Source organism: Astatotilapia calliptera, chromosome 7 (genome assembly GCF_900246225.1).
Source record: "Astatotilapia calliptera chromosome 7, fAstCal1.2, whole genome shotgun sequence".
Taxonomy (NCBI): Eukaryota; Metazoa; Chordata; class Actinopteri; order Cichliformes; family Cichlidae; genus Astatotilapia; species Astatotilapia calliptera.
This window is the reverse complement of record NC_039308.1, coordinates 6320563-6342004: the sequence shown is the minus strand read 5'-3', so window position 1 is coordinate 6342004 and position 21442 is coordinate 6320563. Positions and strand designations below refer to the sequence as shown.

The following is a 21442-nucleotide window of genomic DNA, read 5'->3' as shown; positions in this document are numbered from 1 at the left end:
AAACGCTCATTTGTTCCTCTCTCCGGTCGCCCCAGTCCTCTTCCGTAGCACTCAGACTGTAGATTCAGAAAGAAGGGAAACCTGTGCGTCAGAAATGTCTAATCCTTCGTTCTTTTGGATTTTCTCTGGGAAAATGTGCGATTTCTCCCGCTTTTGGTGGAAATCACTTATGTAAAGACATTCTTTATTACTCTCAGATATTTTTTCAGCTTCTTCCTTAATGCTTTTCAGACACAACACGCATATGGTTATGATTTACTTGTCTGCCTTCTTTTGGTCCAGAGGAGGACGTAACTGTTCGGTCTTTTAGTAGGAGCAAATGTGCGTGTGTCACGTATTCACACCAGCAATGCATTCCCTTAAAATTATGAACCATTGGTCTATAATAGCTCAGATGTTTGCACATGTTCAAAACTTTATTCCTTTCTGCAAAAAGTTTAACGAATAAATGTGCGTTCCAAATATGTTTCAAATGCATGTTCTCCCAAATCTGAGCAGTAAAACTAACAAACGGAAATCAGTGACATGAACCATTTCTCTTGTTTGCAAGTATATATCTCGCTACGATTTTTTTCATCGCGGAAAAAATGTCTTTTGAGGATTTATGGATTCATTTTATTATTGTAAAACAAATATCCAGGATCTCAATTTAATAATCATTTAAATCCTTCAGATTTGAATATTTACTTAAAGAGGGTGCACCTTAAATTCTTAAATCTTACCATAACCTGGTTTAAGTTGTTATAATCACGTATTTAACAGTTGCTTTAAACTAGAAATAGCATTGACATTTCAATATATTTCTGGGGTTTAATGGTGAATTAAATCAAAACTACTGTACTTAACTACAAGGAAATTATATTCAAGATTCAAGATTGTTTCAAACAAGTAATTTGTTAAGGAACAGCTGATTAGATCAAAGAAAAAAAATGTTTTAAGGACTGGAACATATTTGCTGTTCAAGCCATCTGTTCATCACAAATCTTCCTGCAGCAGACTGAATTACCTGCAGCACTGCTGGTGAGTGGAAAATGTCTGTCTCCCGTCCAGGTTTCCCTTTGTGTTGCTCATCTAACTTTGATGCATCTGTGACTCATTTTATGGATATAGGTGTACTGTCTGAAAGGGACACTGTAGGCTAATAATATAAGACTGTCTCATAGTTACAGGACTGGAAATGTCTGACTGCTAATTGCACATTTACAGAAACAGTTCATCATGCACCAACGCATGCACTGACATTTGATTGTGTTCGGTTTAAAAGAGTGAGGACATTGTCTAATTACTGTTTGGTTGGAGTTTAACACTAGAATTACTGAGCCTTTTTTTTCCGCTGGTGCAAGTCCCTACTACTAGATTTACTAGCCCTGCGCAAATTTGCGTAAATTCCCCAGACCCTAACACCTCTTGGCACCCCGCTGAGATTTTCACAGGCCTTCAGCTCCATTGTTCTCCAGCTTTTGTTGTGCAAACACACCCTCCCCTAACCCCCAACCATGAGAGATTCAGGTCTTTCCTTCCCTGCAAGGCTACTTTCCTTCCTTACCTGCAGCGTACAATACACCATGTTAGTTTCTATGTGCAATATTTCTCATATGCAATATTAGTTCTTGTCAATCCTTGTCACTACATTGCATGCCTGTCCATAAACATATATACACAGAGTTGTACACATATTTAAATAGCCACACCTTAATGAGAGGTTCAGTCTGTACCAGCTACATCTCATTTCTTTGCAAGCTCCTTTGATCACATTTGCTCATTTACACACTGAACGTTAATATTAAGCACCCATTTCCAAACTACAAAATTATTAACTTGGCGTACAAGTTTCACATCTTCATGATATTATATTACATATTCATGTCACATATTCATGTGACAAACTTAATGTTTGTCACATGAATACGTTAGCTTCTTGTTCAAATGAACAGTTTTCTATTGGCCTAGGTGGAAATGTCTGGTTGAAAACAACAGTCAGGCAGGCACCAGCTCACTCAAGTGTGAGCTGGTGCTCATATGAGTCTAATGAAGCGAGGCTCTGTGGCATTCTGTATTAAATTCAAATAGATACTCTAGTCAATTCTATTTATATATGACCAAATCACAACAACAGTTGCCTCAAGGTGTTTATATTATTGTCACAATGAGAAGCATAGAAAAAAGTGCTTGTATAAATCGATGTGAATAGGTGAATGAGGCAAGTTGTATAAAGTGCTTTGATTGCTCAGGAAGAGTAGAAAAGCGTTGTAGCTATAAGAACCAGTCCATTATGTGTGTGGAGTTTGAACCCAAAATGCAGATTCCATTCAAATAAATGAATACGAATCTTTATTTAAAGGTGAGCCTACAAACCCAGACAACAACAAATGAGAATGTACAAAGAGGCCACACTGGCAGAAAACAATACAAACAGTATTATGCAACAAAGGGAAACTGAGGGCTTAAATACAGACATGTGGTAATCAGGGAGAAGGAACACACCAGGGAACACAGCCGAACAAAATCAGGGAAAAAGGCAGAGGGACACAAAACTGAACAACACAAGACGAAGACTAATAAAATAAAACAGGAAGTAACAAAAGATAGAATCACAAATGGGGAAGATGACTTGGCAAGGAATGGAGAGCACAGGGAAAGGTCGATAAATGAAATAAGGGCATTAATACAAACCAACAAATGTCAAGAATATAACCCAGCAAATCATGATATTGCAACCACAGACACATAAATTATCACTCTAAGGAAAAACCAGAAATACCAAATACAAATGAGAACACAACCTACGCTAAAATATAATATTAGATACACTCAAAACAGAAAAACTACAACAAACCAGGTCAAACAGAGTATATCAAACAGAAACTGAAAGTCCAAAACTGAAAACACTAGGTCCAAAACCCAATATCATGCAGTACCCCACCACCCACCTACTGTCCCACTGTTCAGGGAGAGATGCCAATGCTGGCAACTCAGTTCAGCAGGTCTGCCAGCAGTCAGATGGATGTGATGATGAAACTCTCTGGGCCGGCATCAGAGACAGAGCAGATCAGGGGGTATGGCCAGGTGGCCTCAACGGGTTGAGGAACAAAACCAAAAACTTTGAGATGTTATAGGTGACCTAGTTGATCATACAGACAATTGGTCTTACAGGTAAACCCTGTTTATGTATCTTCAGTAAACCACACAAACTTGGTGTAGATTAAGTATTTTCGTCACTGAGCACTGACCTCACAGCCCATTGTTCATTCAGTGGTGCTTGTTTCAGTAATTGTGCAAAGGTACTGTTTATAAGGTTGGGAAAACCTGCAGTCAGGTGAGACTGAAGAAGTCACTGACTGAACTGTCGAAACGTTTCTCAAACTGAAAACGTCCAGATGAACAGAATCAACTTTTGGGGATTTACTTACTTGGATGATTGAGCGCATCAAGACATTCAGGATGGTTGTTTGAACCATTTATAGTTCAAACAAGGCCAAAAAGGACAAACTGCCCTAAGAGCAAACAATGTAAATGTTTAAATTCAGATAAGCAGCATGGGCATTGTTGTTGTAAAAACAAATATAGCTAATTTCAAGATGATTTCTGCAGTGTATTGCTCTCATTAATTATTTATTTCTTTATCTTTTTAAAAAAAAAATTATTTCTTTTATATTAAAACTTTGTTTGTATCTTTTAGTTGTTATATTGTTTTATTATTATTGTGTAATTAATATTTTTGTTTTTGTTTATAGATTTATTTGCTGTGCAGTACTTTGGTCGAAGTCTGTGTTTACATGTGCTACATAAACAAACCTTTTTTTCCTTTTTAAAAGTAAATTTAATATCTTAATAAATGTAACCTTTACAATCTACAAAGCTAAGTGAAATACACATTTTATGTAAAATCACTTCTGAACACTCAATTTAGAAAATTCTAAACAGGAAAATTTCCATGTTTTGTTTTGTGCAACCTAAGGATTTTACAATTGTGTGTAAGAAGGTTACAGTTTATTAGTTTATAAGTTTTGTGGTGTTTTCGTTGTCATCCTTATTGACCTACTGTCTTTTGAGATTTCTCTCTCTTGATTTGTTCCAAGTGCACAGATCTATTAGATATAAAAGATTTTTATGTAATGCTACATGTAAAAACCCATGTTACAGTTGATTTAACCACAAATTAACAATAGATTATTGCAAATGTAAACCTGGTTACTAGTTTTACATCAGTATTTTGTCTTTTCTGGTGGCTGGTATATCATACATTTTAACTTCTCTGAAATTGTGTGTAAGAAGGTTACAGTTTATTAGTTTATAAGTGTAATGTTGACTCGTTATCTTTGTGTTTTCTCCTCTGATGTATTCAGGCTAAAAGAGTCTTCCAGAAGCCCTGCACACATTTTAATGATTTCACGTGGCTCCAAGTGTGAATGTGATTAACATGAAATATCAACCTTTATTTTTAGCTATAGAATAGAATACCTTTAGTTGTAATGTTACAGGTGTACAGCAAAATGTCAAGCATTTCCCTGAGTTGAATACATTTAAGGCAAGTTAAAAAAAACAAAACAAGCAAGTGCTTTTATATTATAAATAAATTAAAAATAGAAAATATTAATGCAAATACAGACAAAATACCGACGATTATGAATTACAAGAGACACACGGACATCCATTTCACATTCCTTTGTGATATTGCACAGGATGTTCTGAGTGATGGCAGTGCACAGTGTTATGAGACACTTTAATGACTTCTGCAGGGGCCTTTACTGATGTGTAGCGCCGCTGATGTTTGACGTTTCGGCTTCTGTGCTGGTACCTGAGTCTTGGTGGTCTTGTAGTAGTCTTGTATGCTGATACGATAGCTGTAATGTCACCCTCAGTGCAGCTGGCATGCACCTGGCATATGCTGCACTAAATATGCTTTCTACTGAACCACAGTAGAAGGACACCAGCAAGTGTTTGGAGAGGTCGTAGGCAGGAGATAAAACATTTTAAATAAAGTCATTGATTTATTTTTTTGGGTCAAGTTATTATTTATTTAATGTTAGTAAAGTTTGTTATGTAACGTGACTGCTTTCGTTGCCCCGCGCAATGTGTGGCTTCCATAATACTGTATGTAAACAAGTGGATGACACAGTGCTCGTACCAACAGGGGGCGATGTTTGGTTTAGTTGCACAATAAAGCCCATTGACGAGAGTCAAGTTGGCTTCAGTTCATTTCCTTTCAATGCGACGTTCGACATAAAGGTATTATAACATTCGCTATTATCAGCCGGAAATTTACTTAAATGAGCACTTATGGTAGATTATATATTTTCTTTCTTGACATTTCTAAGTTTAATTTAGTTGCTGTTCATTACTAGCCTCTGTGTCATTGGTAAATAGTTTTATTTTGAAAATGTGGGCAGGATGTGGTAGGCTGATTTGATGCAGGGAATTGAAGTTGAAAATGAAGGAGCGGCGAGCGAACAGGAAGAAGAAAAGGAAGCTAGCTGCAGTTTAGCTGCTTTTAGCGTTTCGATAATGGCGCCTTTAGACCTCGATAAGTACGTAGAAATAGCGAGACAGTGCAAATATCTGCCTGAAAATGATCTAAAGGTGAGTCGAAGTTTCTGGATTTAACTTCAGATAAGCTCTGTTAGTATTCGTAAAAGGTCATGGTGCGACTAGACGAGGTTTGTTCAACAAATGTGGCCGGTAGTTTTAACTGGGTTTCACGCTCAAGTAATACTCTGTTGTTTGTTTCAGCTTTTAAAAATGAATCTCACAGAATTATAACGCATGTTGACTCTGTTAAACACGTCGGTGTGAATAGTGAGGAAGGTGCCACTTAAAACATTGTAATGGGAACCACTGCTGTGTCAGTGTCTGCCGTTACCATAAGCCGTATTAACTTTAAATATAAGATATAGGTTTAACTGTGGAAAGATATCATGGTAGCCGAAATATTCCGATGAAATGTGCACTGGGGGTGTAAATAGCATAAGGAAGACAACATCTATACGTTTATTCATCCCTCTGCTCTGAGGCTTTGCTTGAAACGGCGATCAGAGCAGAGCTAAATATCAGACAGACTCTGAGTGCGTTGCAAAGAAAAATGAAACTTTCTGAAAAAGGAGTCATTTTGACTTTGTAAATGTCTCAGAATGAACTGAGATCAAAGTAGTTCCTAACTGTATTCTTTGCATCCCATTTGAGTCCTTTAGTCACACTGCTGTGAAAATGTTTCACTTAAAAAACAAGTTAATATTCAGTAGGACATTAATTACTTCATACTTGGAAATAGATGGCCCCTATTAGTGCCCGATCTGACATAGGGAAAAATCTGGACTACAGCTAGTTTAATTAACTGTAACTAGCAGTTAAACTACTTACAAGACTACCACAGAAATATGAAATGTGAAAGTCACATGACTGCAGAAACATACAGTGGGGCAAAAAAGTATTTAGTCAGCCACCGATTGTGCAAGTTCCCCCACTTAAAATGATGACAGAGGTCAGTAATTTGCACCAGAGGTACACTTCAACTGTGAGAGACAGAATGTGAAAAAAAAATCCATGAATCCACATGGTAGGATTTGTAAAGAATTTATTCGTAAATCAGGGTGGAAAATAAGTATTTGGTCACCTCAAACAAGGAAAATCTCTGGCTCTCACAGACCTGTAACGTCTTCTGTACGAAGCTTTTCTGTCCCCCACTCGTTACCTGTATGAATGGCACCTGTTTGAACTCATCATCTGTATAAAAGACACCTGTCCACAGCCTCAAACAGTCAGACTCCAAACTCCGCCATGGCCAAGACCAAAGAGCTTTCGAAGGACACTAGGAAAAGTATTGTAGACCTGCACCAGACTGGGAAGAGTGAATCTACAATAGGCAAGCAGCTTGGTGTGAAAAAATCAACTGTGGGAGCAATCATCAGAAAATGGAAGACATACAAGACCACTGATAATCTCCCTCGATCTGGGGCTCCACGCAAGATCTCATCCCGTGGGGTCACAATGATCATGAGAACGGTGAGCAAAGATCCCAGAACCACACGGGGGGACCTGGTGAATGACCTGCAGAGAGCTGGGACCAAAGTAACAAAGGTCACCATCAGTAACACACTACAACGGCAGGGAATCAAATCCCGCAGTGCCAGACGTGTTCCGCTGCTGAAGCCAGTGCATGTCCAGGCCCGTCTGAAGTTTGCCAGAGAGCACATGGATGAGACAGCAGAGGATTGGGAGAATGTCATGTGGTCAGATGAAACCAAAGTAGAACTTTTTGGTATAAACTCAACTCGTCGTGTTTGGAGGAAGAAGAATACTGAGTTGCATCCCAAGAACACCATACCTACTGTGAAGCATGGGGGTGGAAACATCATGCTATGGGGCTGTTTTTCTGCCAAGGGGACAGGACGACTGATCCGTGTTAAGGACAGAATGAATGGGGCCATGTATCGTGAGATTTTGAGCCAAAACCTCCTTCCATCAGTGAGAACTTTGAAGATGAAACGAGGCTGGGTCTTCCAACATGACAATGATCCAAAACACACCGCCCGGGCAACAAAGGAGTGGCTCCGTAAGAAGCATTTGAAAGTCCTGGAGTGGCCTAGCCAGTCTCCAGACCTCAACCCCATAGAAAATCTGTGGCGGGAGTTGAAAGTCCGTGTTGCTCGGCGACAGCCCCAAAACATCACTGCTCTCGAGAAGATCTGCATGGAGGAATGGGCCAAAATACCAGCTACTGTGTGTGCAAACCTGGTAAAGACCTATAGTAAACGTTTGACCTCTGTTATTGCCAACAAAGGTTATGTTACAAAGTATTGAGTTGTATTTTTGTTATTGACCAAATACTTATTTTCCACCCTGATTTACGAATAAATTCTTTACAAATCCTACCATGTGGATTCATGGATTATTTTTTCACATTCTGTCTCTCACAGTTGAAGTGTACCTCTGGTGCAAATTACTGACCTCTGTCATCATTTTAGGTGGGGGAACTTGCACAATCGGTGGCTGACTAAATACTTTTTTGCCCCACTGTAGCACTCAGCTGAGTGCCTACCTTGTCACAGATCATGCCTACAAATCGCCTTTAAAGAGTTCTAGCGTTTCTAGTGCTGTGGTTCGGGAGATAGTGGAAGACCCTTCAGTCTGCATGTAAAAGTATTGTTGCACAAGATGCAGCACAGAATGTAAATCCCAACCCATTTCCCATTTTACAGTCCATCTGTAAGAATAGAATTTAATGGGCTGTGTGATACACACGCTGCCTTTAATATAGTGTGTTTCCAGGTGCCTGTGTCCACTAACAGTGTTGTGTTTTTCCTCCTGTAGAGATTATGTGATTATGTTTGTGATTTGCTGCTTGAAGAATCAAATGTTCAGCCAGTCGCTACTCCGGTTACAGTTTGTGGAGACATTCATGGTCAGGTAGGTCTGTGTGATTTTTGTTTTTTCTTCTTCTATAATTTTCTCCCAGGGTGATGCACAATTTTCACCATGGGCAAAATACAGAAGAAGAAAAAAATGCTTTATTTATCCCATATTTTGAAAATACTTTTGATTACAGAAGTGAATATTATTATTATTATTATTATTATTATTATTATTATTATTATTGACCAGTAAAATATTTAATCATCATCAAAGCAAATTGAGTTTTAAAATGGCAATAAAACCACAACAGACTGATTGAGCATCTGTAATATTTGCTGCACTTCTGTTTTAGGAAACAGTTTTTACTTAGCCCCTTCTTGTCTGCAGCTTCAGTTCAGCATGCTGTTGATGTGAAGTTGTCCAAGACTTCAGCACTTTTTTTTTCAGGTGGACAAATTTGTTCAACTGTTTTTGCAAGTTTGGGAAGCCAATCAGTATTCGCTTTGGGTCTGAATCACCACTACAAGCTTGTCCATCTTATTATCCAAGGACCTCACATTCCCCATATAATAGCTGGAATGGACATTTCATATCCCACTCTTCCACCTCAGCTCTTTGTTTAGCTCCAGCTCTGCAGCACCATTGTCTACTCTGTAGCTCCTCCGAGATAACAGGTCTCATTCCATCATGAGCAGTGGTGTACCCTGTGCCATGAGTCAACTTGTAGCAAAAAAGAGAGAGAAAGAAACCGCTAACAAGAAAAGCGTACCATTTACCATCTAAATGGAATCACTCCATTTAGATGGTAAATGGAGTGATTCTTATGTAGAGCTTTTCTACTCTCCCAGAGCACTCAGGGCGCTTTATATAACACGCCTCATTCACACAAGCACTTTTTTCTATGCTTTAAGCGCTTTCCATCTAACATTCACACACATTCAGACCGATGGAGGCATCAGATAGCAACTTGGGGTTAGTATCTTGTTGAAGGATATTTGGCATGCAGACTGGAGCAGCTAGGGATTGAAACGGCAACCTCCCAATCAGTAAATGACCCACTCTACCTCTACCTCTAAAGCTACAGCCACCCCAATATAGGATCGGTGGCAATATGTTATTGCAGTCATAAAAAGCATTTATAATACGAATATAATTTGGAAATAAGTTAAGTTAGGATTCTTTTTTTCACTAGCACCTACTTGGCTCTGCTCAACTTGACTCTGCTCTACTCTGCTCCGGTCATTTTTAATTGCAATTAATGTGGGTGAGGTCATTATGGCACACAACAACTGAGAACATCAAGACAATAATATACTCGCTGCTAAACCATTAGTAAACATCTGCACCTTGTCATTGGACCACGGTGTTAGTTTGTGTGTAGCCATTTCCCTCGTTGCCTGGTTTCAAAAATTCCGGGTTTGATTCTTGTGAAGGAGTCACTCTTGATTTATCCAGTGATGGCATGCAGTCAATTGACGTCAGGCTCGACTCGGCTCATTGGAACCCCGGCTGAGTCGGTACTATAAAAAGTAGCTGGTACCAGGTACTTTTACCAGTACTGGTACCTGTTGGGAAACCCTAAAAACCAAGTTGAATCAAGTAGTTACTAGTGGAAAAGGGGTTTTTCGTACCCCAGTTTAGTTCATTTTGGTTTCAAGGTTTATTGGTACGTGTGCTAGTTCTAATTTAAATATTTTGATTGATGAGTTCTTCTTAATCTTCCTCTCTAGTTTTATGATCTATGCGAGCTCTTCAGAACTGGAGGCCAAGTACCAGACACAAATTACATTTTCATGGTAAGTAAGCTCCCTTTACTTTTGCCTGAGCTGCAGCACATTTAAATAAATCTGAATGATGAAGGCTGTTAGGCATGTTGTAATACCATTACATAAAATTGTAATGCCTCTCAGCAGCTGAATCAGCCCATGAAAACCTATCATTGAGAATTTTTGAATAACGTGTAATGTTGATAATACATGATGTGAGGTGCCGCACATTTAAGTGGCAGGACTCATTATTGAAGAACGTGATTAATAGTTTCAGATGCCTTTGTTATTAGTTTTTGAAATTTCCCATTAAACGGTTCTCAAATTTAACTTAATATCGGAGCGTGTCTTACTTTTAGACTAGTGGGTTAGTTTATATTGTTTCTTCGTTTAGTCGACTAAGAAATTGGTCACCAGGAACATCCCTAGTTACATGTTGCTTTAACCAGTCTGCATTTGCAAGTTTAATGCAACTAGTTAAAATAAAAAGCAGGTGTTCTGTTCTCATACAAATATCCACCTTTTCCAGAACCTTTTTAGTGTCTGAGTCTTTAATAATGTCTTCTTGTTCTTCTTCCCAGGGAGATTTTGTAGACAGAGGATATTATAGCTTGGAGACTTTTACACACCTGCTAGCTTTAAAAGCCAAGTGGCCAGATCGTATCACACTCCTTCGAGGGAACCATGAGAGCAGACAGATAACTCAAGTGTATGGATTTTATGGTATGTACTTCACTTCATGTATTTATGGAAATACATTTTTTGTGTGTTTACTAAGTTCAAAATTCATTATTAACAATGGTTTACATTTTCTGTTTGTCTGTTGTTTGTTTTAGATGAGTGTCAGACAAAGTATGGAAATGCAAATGCCTGGCGGTATTGCACGAAAGTGTTTGATATGCTGACTGTGGCAGCTGTAAGTCTGATTCCTTCTCTCCGGTTACATGACATTTAACTATTGTTCCTTTTTAAATGCAGCATAATTGGAACCAGTGCATCCATAAAGACATCTTAAGTAGCTATTCACCCCCTGTATGTCATCTTTATGTAAATGGCTGCTTGTTACTTCATTTAATACATTATCATAATAAGCTGGAATTTAAAACATTGGGTCTTTAGCATCACAACAAAACAAAGAGCACACTGGTTTACATAACATTTTCTTAATTTTGGGGGGTTTAATATTAAAAGGTGCCTTTATCCAGCAGGCAGTTAGCTTTGCATTAAATATTTATTACAGTATTCATCATCACAGACAGAGCACAACAAGGATCAAGGCAATAATTCTCCAGGAATTCAATTAAAAAGTACTCTGAGGTTACTTCTTTCTTTTAATGATCTTATGGATATATAAGTATCCATATAATCTTCTGTAACAGGTGTATTACCAACACAAAACTATAGAACGCCAGAAAACAACTCACTCCATACATAAACGCTAGATGCAATCAGTGCTAAACCTATTGAAAATGGTCATGACACAGGCAGAATCATAACCATGACCGTCATCGCAAGCTAGTCTGTTTCAACAGCAGGAAGATAGATTTCAAGAAATTATGCATCCAAGGCTTCAGCTCACTTATGATTTTGGATGTGTTCTTGCTTTTAGAGAAGAGTAAGAACAGTAAAGTGTGGCAGACATTTTTGTAGAGTAAGGGTGTTTTCACATCAATAGATGGTTTATTCTGGTCCCAATCAATTTATGAGTTAATAAACTTGTAGCTTTTCCCTATGATTTGGTTTGAGAAAAATCCAAGTGAACTCAAAGGAAACCAGAATGAGCCGCTAGAAACCATGTGAGAATATTTAGTCCACTTATTGGCCAGGTGTGTCTGGGGAGTGAGCAAATACAGGAAGAAGGTGGTGTTTGTGGGACCGTCGGAGAATTTACGTTCACAGCTAGTTGCTAGCTCATACAGATCATTTTTTCATCTATAGTACCTTTCCACAATCTGGAATATAAAGCGTACATGGCTACAATGCACACTTGGTAGTTGGTCTGGATCAAGGGCTGCAAGGATCCATTGAGTAATTCAAATAATTTGATTATAAAAAATCTTCGACCCACATTCTTTGCTTCAATGCATTGTTTAACACACGGCTGTGTAGCCTGCCAATGTGTTAAACAATGGAGACGTTTAACCAATGAGCCTCCTGAATTTATATTAAAATATGCAGATGAACTGTTAACTTAGTCTGATTACCAAGTTTACTTGCACACTGAACTCAAACATGAGCGGACACCAGAACTGCCTCGTTTCAGAACTCTTTTTGCCTCCTATTAATGTTAGGAAGCCAGAAAGAAGACATAGTAAAGATAATTTGTTATGCCTTAGTTTAGATTGAATATATATCTTTTGACTGTATTGGGATTATTTATGTATTTTTGTATTTAAGAAAATGTTTCTTTTAAAAGAATTTTAATATGCCACATACATGCAATCGAAGAGTTGAGTTTAAATTTGTTGTATGCAGTTAAGTTTTAAAACATTGCAGTTTCTAAAATCTTCTCAAAAACCAGTGAGCAGTTCATTCTGAAAGCCTTGGGGTTTTTTTTTCTCTTTTTGGGATATTTATTGCTTATTAATAAGAAGAAAGTATTTCTTAGCATATTACATGATTGATCAATGGAATAATCAATAGATTCCTTGATTTCAAAAATAATCGATAGCTGCAGTCCTAGATTGAGGTCAGATCATGTTCACTCCATAAACAAACCGTTCTGGAGTTGATTCAGAACTGCTCTGAGACCACTTCCTCCAAATGGTCTCAGTATGCTTGTTTGGCGATTCACATCTGCACAAATGAATCTGGCCAAGGAGGAAAACAAACCAGACTTTGATTTAAACAGACTAAACACAGAAGGTGTGAAAACACTCTGACACTGCCCTCTTCAGTTCTGCTACCAGATCTCATGAGCACTCTTTAGCAGCTGAATGTACTGCACTTCAAACTTTCCTGAAAGTTGTTCTGCTGTCAGGATTTTCCAGTTTGTGAAAGAGTAGAACAGAGACAAGCAGATGGCAACTTTGAAGTGTTGCTAATAGAGATGTCTATTGACTTGGGTTTATTCATTGATTTGTTCATAATAGTATGTTTTAAACCCTAATCCCAGTTGATAGATGAGCAGATCCTGTGTGTCCATGGTGGTCTCTCACCGGACATCAAGACTTTGGACCAGATCCGAACCATCGAACGCAACCAGGAGATTCCTCACAAGGGGGCTTTTTGTGATCTTGTGTGGTCAGATCCAGAGGATGTGGACACCTGGGCTATCAGTCCACGAGGTGCTGGCTGGCTTTTTGGCTCCAAGGTTACTAATGAGGTATGTTGAGCCATCCGTGTTGGAAAACCAGTCATTGGAAAGCATCCTTTAACCCAGGTGTGTCAACCTCCTTTTACTTACTTCTCTAATCTGTTGTGTTTTAGTTTGTTCACATCAACAACTTGAAGCTCATCTGCCGTGCACACCAGCTGGTTCACGAAGGCTACAAGTTCATGTTTGATGAGAAACTGGTGACCGTGTGGTCAGCGCCCAACTACTGCTACCGCTGTGGGAACATTGCCTCCATCATGGTCTTCAAGGACGTCAACAGACGAGAGCCCAAGCTGTTTCGAGCCGTTCCCGACTCTGAACGTGTGATACCTCCTCGAACAACCACCCCCTACTTTCTCTAATGATAAAGCGGAAGTTTTCTCTTAGCGCTACCCTCTGGACTTCTCATCCCTCAAATATTATTCAGCAAAAGATTACATGCAGGAAATCTTATAAGACTTCCTGGATTTTGTTTTTTGCACTTCTCTCTGTGCAGCTGAAGAGCACCTGTTGGGTCAGCCATCAGATCCATGCCGTGCTTCCTTCCTTTTTTGTAAACTCACAACATGTTTTAGGAAATTAACACAAGTTAAGAGTGTTTTGAGTAGCAAAGAGTTTCTTTAAGCTACAGTCTGTTTGCACCACACCCACATTCTGCCATAAAAGTAGGAAAAATATCTTTTTATACGCCCAATGCCAGACTCATACTGTTAAATGACTTCATATTTTAAATAATTACAATTTTTGATCTTATGTATCCCTCCCAAGGAAAGTAATTGACAAATATTTATAGTAGCGCGTGCCAACAATAGATGCATATAAGTGACGTGATAAATACTGTTTCCTTTGATTCACTGTGTAAAAAGCTCCTGAGCGATTCTCTCAGCGTTTTGCCTTAACTGCTGATTTCATACTTTAGCTTCAGTTTAGTTTTCCTTTTTTATTTATTCAGTTCAAAAAGTGTCTTGCTACTGCACATGGATTTTTTTTTTCTTTTTTAAATGGCAAGTTCCCACAGGTATCTTTCTTTTTAAAATTTCCCATCCATCTCTGCAGTGTGATGAATTATGGCATTTTATAAGCAGAATCTTTAATTGTGGAAAAATAAATAGCTGAAAAGTAGCTGTAATTCTAGGAGAGCATAGGCCTCTTTAACATTGTTTTCCTGTTTTTGTTTTTTGTTGTTGTTGTTTTAATTTCAATAAAACATTCTTCCTTAATATTTGCAAGTAGTTGTCATTTGAACCTTACTAATGATGTAATTTTGGCCCAGGATTGCCAAACTCAAATTTACTGAGGCTAAATGTAGGTAAAAGGGAGAGGTTTCAAATGACAGAAGCTATCTAGAGCAACCACATCTCTTACCTGACGTGACCCTTCAAAATTTACCCAAAATGCACTTTTTGAAGTTCTCTCCATCAATCATCAGACAACAGATCAAACATCCAGGGCACCAGTGCTTGTTTCTGTTTCTTCTATAGGTATTAATTTGGTGTGGGTTTACTCCTAAAACAAGCTCAGTTTATTTATTTATTTATTTTATCCTTTTTGGCTTTACACTATGACACTTGGAAAGAATGTAAAATCAATGTGATTAACTTTTTTTTTTTTTTTTTTAAGTTTAAATGTGTTTAAATTTCAATTTTTTGCTAGGCTTGGACCTTCCTCAAATTTTTGTTAACTAGGTCCAAAACCCCCTGCGGCTTTCTGCGGAACAGCGACTCAAAGGGAGAAAACCTGTGGAGGCCTCCCGCAAACAACAGATGTGCTAACCAGCGAGCTCAATTGCCTTCATCCTCGTGACTAAACTTACAAATCATGAACTTTAAAGTGTTATTCAGCTGCTCCACCAGCCCATCAGTCTGAGGGTGGTACATACTGGTCCGAACAGATTTACAGAATGGTGTGCCCTGGTCATTCAGTATCTATTTGAGGATCTGAAACACCGCCTGCCCCACACTTATTGCAGAAATGGTGCATAGCAGCACTGCTTCGAGATACCGTAATCGACCACAACTAGTACAAAGCCTTATTCCCATGCATTCCAGTGAAATGGCCCAGTGAGGACCATACCTATGCACTCAAAAGGGACCTCTATTAATGTCAGTGAGTGCAAAGGCACTTTTGGAATGGCTGGCTGGTTAACCAGCTGAAACTCCAGGCAGAATGCGCACCATTGGCGCACATCCGCTAGGATGACCGGCCAATAAAATCAGGCCATTATCTGCTCCAGAGTTTTATCATATCCCATGTGACCGGCCATTGGGTTGTAATGAGTCGCCTGGAAAATTCATTTCCCGGGGCCTTTTAGGCACCAACCAGCCTCCCCTGTCACCACACCCTGAATCCTCTGCTCCACCCCTCCCCTGAACAGAGCCACAAACTACACCCCACGACACCCTAGTTTTATTTGTGGTTTGTTGGATATGTAAAGGTTGAATGAGAGGCAAAACCTTCAGCTTTCAGGGCCCTCCTCTGTGGAAACAGCTCCCAGTTTGGATTCAATACACAGACAACCCCACTCCTTTTTACGATTCTTCAACTAGGGCTGGGCTGGATCAGGTGACCCTGAAGCCAGCCACCTAAGCCTGAATTGAATGTTAATATTGAAACACTCCACCTTTGAGCCACCAGTATTTTGTAATCATTATCTAAAATGGCATTAAGGAATCATAGGATCATACTACTACTGGTAAAAATTTTGGCTATTAAAAACTGTAACGATGTGAAGCTCTTATTTTGAAATAGTTGACCCGGAAATAGCTAGCCAGTTGGAGTGGAGTAGTGCCAGCGGCGGTCCTCACCCTGCCTTCTGTTTCTCGTCGCCTGTCACAGCCTTTGAGCAGCGTTCAAGCTCGGACAGACAGCAGTCCAATCAACGCTGCGGGGGAACTCGTTAGCCGGTCTGGTGGCACTTCCACGCACTGAGATGCCAGGAAAGTCGCGCTTCAGCAGTAGAGCTCGTCGAGGCTTTCGCTGTGATTTTTGAGAAGCATCTCTGTGAAAGATAGTACAGTTTGTCACCGTTAGCCGGCTGCACAGGTAAGAACAAATGGCAATTACACAAGCAGAGGCGGTTAAAGCCCTGCAACCGCCAGCACTCAGTGTCACCTGCATATATGTGGTATTCTCTGTTATCTTTAATATCCAGATGCTTATTATGTTGAGATTTTATTCATGATGCTGATGTTAGATATCAGGAATGAGCTATGTTATTAGAGCTCATAGCACAGTCACGCTCTTTGATACAGATTTTTACCGGCAAAGACAGAAATTTGAATTGGATTTAAATGAATGCCACCCATCTACCAGTGATAATAATATTGGTATTCAGTTTACCTAATTTTTAAAAAAAAATTCTCCAAACTTGATTGTTATTTTTGGAGATCTTTCTTCCAAACATAGTGACAAATACTACTTGTGCTGCATGTTGTGTTGGTTTGGAACAAAGAGATGTTCACAGGTGAGACAGGTTTTTACCAACTCTGCTGCTGTTAACATGATAAGTAAGCCACAAGGGAAAGCGAGAGAAAACAATGGTACACATGATGTATAGCATGAGATTGTCATGCAGACCTTCTCTCACAGCTTCTCGCCTTCATTTAAAACTGAGCATAAGTTTTAGGTACTACAAGTAAAATAAGGCTTCACACACTTCATACAAAGAACATCAGTTTCATGAAATAATTAGACAATACAAAAATAACCAAGGTGCCGTCTTCGCATGTCTTATTTAAGAAGCAGCTAGGGCACTCTAACTTACAAGACAGAAGTGTTCGCAGCATATTCTGAAAAATCTTTACATGAAAAACCTCACTTTTACCATAGCCTAAACGTATTTATTTAAATAAAAATATAAGCAGCACCCCAAAGTAAATGAGTGTAATGACGTGTCATTCCACGTCATTACACTCATTTACTTCATTACATAAGTTAAGTAAAGATAGCTTGAGTTCCGTTCACAAGTTTTCCTGTGCACAGTGATAGTCACCATCCCACTAACTCACTTAACTCTAGACTTTGCTAATCTAGCATTGGACTAAACTGTAATCATAATAGAGCAGGGCGATATGGCCAAAAATATTTATCACGATATATATTTGAAAATTTGCGATAACGATATAACTGACGATATAATTGATGCGAGACAAAATACAACTCCACAACATTACTAGCGCAAAAAGACAACCTTCCATTTATTTTCACTTAAACAAGAAGCTGGTTTTTATGTACATTAAAAGCTTTATAAAAATGTAACAGTGCAAATGCAAATTCCTTGCTGAAAGTTTAACCAAAAGGCATTTCCAGTAGAAATGGGCTGACATATCCTGAGCATAACCATGTATAATATCCACTGAAGTTAAAAGAGGTGCTTTGCAACATTAAACTGCAGTGTGCAGTACGTATTTTTCGGACCATAAGGTGCACGGGATTATAAGGCACATTAAGCGAAACAAAGCAGTCAGATAAATCAAACTTTATTAAACTCATTCTTCTTGCTTCCTCCACTTCTGTACCATTGATTCATTAATGTTGAATTCTCTGGCAGCTGCTCTATTCCCATGTTGTTGCAGTATATTAATGACTAACCTCGTGTTGTGGATGGATTATCTCAGTTGTTCTCCTGACTGAAGTTTGGTCCGTTTACAGCATCCTGCCATGCGATTGAATTTGTCTCTAGCCATGAGGAACCTTCACGTTAACTTTTATAAGTGGAAAAGTGTTAGTGTTCGTCCTCCAGCTTCACTGTTTATGTTATGCTAACATAGCTGTGTCGCTAGCGATCACGTAGCACATCATTATATACCAGCTAGCCCAACTTCAGTAACCCTACAAACGTCACTGCTGTTTAGTTTCCTGTCTTCATTTATGTTGGAAGTGATAGCAGAGCTGTACGTTTGAATTTTTTCAGAAATCTCTCAGTCTGAACATGCTATATCATGCTTAGGAAACTAGCGAGCTAACTTCCGATAGCTTCCTGCTAACTTCTAACTCCGTTAAATGTAATAAATTTTGTTTTCATGGATGCCTGGAAGTTAAACTTTATAGTTACACCTGGTAAAGCAGCAATGCTGATCGTTTTATTAAAGATGAAAGAATTGAGACAGTTTTTAACTCTCAGTGATGCTGCAGTGTTGTTTGACCTGAAGCATACAGAGTTTAGGACCCAGATTAATCCCAGATTTAAGAGCATCTTAGTCCGACAAATACGACAATAACGACGGCCGCTTGCATGTTCTGCAAAAAAATGTGCTTTGTTGTGTATCTGATGGACAAACACCAAACCAGTTCCACATCACGGAAGTTTCACCATTTTTACAAACCAATTCTGGTTCATCTGTTTCACTCAACAATCGGCCATGTGCGTATGAAAACAAAGGCACTGCGCATGCGCGTTTTACTCATATTCTATCGCGATATTTCATTTTCCTATCGTTGCCTAACATTATACCGGTATTACCGTGAACGGTATAATATGGCCCAGCCCTAAATCATAATATTAGAAATGTAGAAACACTTAGAATAGCCCTTTACTGTCATTGTATCTATTCTGGAATAACTTGGTATAATCCATCATACATAACAGTTCAGTTAACATCCCGACTCTGCTACTGCAAACACTGACACGCCCACAGGCACGCCCACTCAGAAAAGGATTAATGGACTGTTAACTGTATTTCATGACATGCAGCTACATACATAACTACTCAATGTGACAGGGCTTTGTTTGTTGCTATTGCCGTTTCTCACCACATACACCGTCATGGCATCAAATGCCCACACAAGTACAGGAAAATTATACTTTTAGGCAGTGCTTAATTAATCTGAAAAATCTGTTAAGGTGAGGTTTATATTGAATTTCAATGTATAAAAAAATTCCTTTTTTAACTCTTCAGTTTGAAATTATGGATTTACATTACTTAAAAGCCAAACAGATGTAGAGCCACACACATGCACAGTAACTTAGGGGCTATAGCCAGACATGTTTATAGCACGGTAAAATTGTCATTAGCTGCAAATGATTTTAACATGCAGAGCATTAGCTGAACATTGTGCCCTAGCTGTCTGCTGCCTTGACCTGATTGTACATCCTTAGCAAACTGGAGACTGCAGCCACTGTGAGAATGAAATATGGGACATCCCAGGTCAACCTAAAAAAAGGGTGACCATGTGATGCATTTCCTCCTCCATAGTTTCTTATTTCTATTCATAAGTAAGTAGGGCACCAGTAAGACGCTTGGATAACTCCAATTATCAGTGTTTGTTCAGTAGTACAACCATGCATATCAACATGTTACATATGACTAGATTATTTTCAAGTCAAATCAAATTTATTTATAGATGTTTAAAAACAACTGGAGTTTACTAATGATGTAAGTGTTACAGGATAGACAGTATCAGGAATTTGCTCCGGAAATCAAGACAAAAAAAACAACAACAATCTTTTGCTTCATTTTAACGGTCTAAATTGTTCCTCTTTAGTCAGTCACAAGTTCTGATTGGCTGACTTTCATGTAGTTTCCTTCCGTTTCAATGAGTACTAATATTTTTTTGTAACTGAAATGTTTTCTTTAATCCATCACCATCAGTCTATAGAGTATCGACCGTATACGGTCTGTATTTCTCTTTAAATTCAGGTGTGAAAAGTCAGTGTCATGACTGGAGCTGAGACTGAGGATGATATTCCATTAGGTGAAAGGAAGACTGTCACAGACTTCTGCTATCTCCTGGACAAGTCCAAGCAACTCTTCAATGGGCTACGGTTGGTTGGAATTTACTTTGTTTTCTTCTGTCTGCTGGACTGTGTTTTCTACTCTAACATTGGTTTACAGTGCATTGAACAGATACCCCTCAAGAGTGTGTTTTCACTGGATTATTCTGCAGCATTCGGTACCAGTGTAGGAAGTGGTGTGCCCTGTCTGTTAGAGGGGTGGATTGATGTGTAGCTCATGTAAATTTGTAAATTTGTTATTTGATGGCTTAAAAATGAATACAATGTAAACCATAAACATTTTTGGGTGCTTGCATTCATTTATTAAATTATAACTAAGAATGAAATGAGCAGAATATCACGTTAGTCAAAACAAATGTGTTTTAAACATAAAATCTGATATCCTGAAACTTCTGCAGGCAGATAAAATGAATAAAATGCATGCATATGAAACATTTTGTTGGCATTCTCCAAGGTTTTGGTTCAAATGCTAAAACCAGTTTCCACCTATTGCATTGCTATTTCATTCATATTGTAATATGACTTTCTTTTTCTTTTTTGTTTTTTAAATCACATAAAAATGTATACCAGTATCATCTTGGACAGTAGGATTGTGACACGACCTGGAATGTGCCACATTGGTGGCTTCAGTAATCTGTGAATGTCGCCTTTTTGGTAATGTTCTTCATGGCTTCATTCAGATTGAGTAATGGCAGGAATGGATAGACCTGTGTTACACACGAGTAAGATGGATAGTCGTGTGTTTATTTCATAAAAATGGCGATGATTGTGATTTATAACCAAAAAGGGCTCAAAAAATAAGAATTATCCAGATTATTTTAAAAAAGATAAAGATATTGTGCTTGATAAAACTAAAGACATTGCAAATGAATTTAATGATTTCTTTGTAAATGTTGGCTTTAATTTAGCAAAAGAAATTCCAGAGTCAAGAAATAATAACGACCTGAATAAACATATTACTCAGAATGTGTCCTCCATGTTTATTGGTGCTGCAACTCATAGAGAAATAATTAACATTGTGAAGACATTTAAAAATAAAAAGTCCACTGACTGTTTTGGTATTGACATGATATTAGTTAAAAGTATTATAGAATATATAGTGCAACCTTTCGCATACATTTGTAATCTGTCCTTTCAAACTGGTGTGTTTCCCTCACAAATGAAAATAGCAAAAGTTATTCCAATCCATAAAAACGGAGAGAGATGTCAGTTTACCAATTATAGGCCAATATCACTACTCCCACAGTTCTCAAAAATTTTAGAAAAGTTATTTGTTAA

At 38.4% G+C, this 21442-nt stretch overlaps 2 protein-coding genes across 4 annotated transcripts in view; both read left to right on the top strand.

The window, feature by feature from the left end:
- Positions 1-5418: 5418 nt before the first annotated feature.
- On the top strand, positions 5419-14653 carry ppp6c (protein phosphatase 6, catalytic subunit). Its single transcript, XM_026172740.1, has 7 exons — positions 5419-5580; positions 8308-8403; positions 10080-10145; positions 10697-10838; positions 10952-11031; positions 13231-13440; positions 13545-14653. Exons 1-7 carry the CDS (start codon positions 5506-5508, stop codon positions 13791-13793), a joined length of 918 nt encoding a protein of 305 aa, XP_026028525.1. The 5' UTR covers positions 5419-5505; the 3' UTR covers positions 13794-14653.
- A 1537-nt stretch (positions 14654-16190) lies between these two features.
- Positions 16191-21442, top strand: part of scai (suppressor of cancer cell invasion) — a 30958-nt gene continuing 25706 nt past the window's right edge. For 2 of the 3 annotated variants that reach the window (XM_026172737.1, XM_026172739.1), the window contains exons 1-2: positions 16191-16473; positions 20070-20194. In XM_026172737.1, the coding sequence (XP_026028522.1) occupies positions 20088-20194 (107 nt within the window). In that variant the 5' untranslated portion in view covers positions 16191-16473; positions 20070-20087. The remainder of the gene's footprint in view (positions 16474-20069; positions 20195-21442) is intronic. The other variant, XM_026172738.1, reaches the window with a different exon arrangement.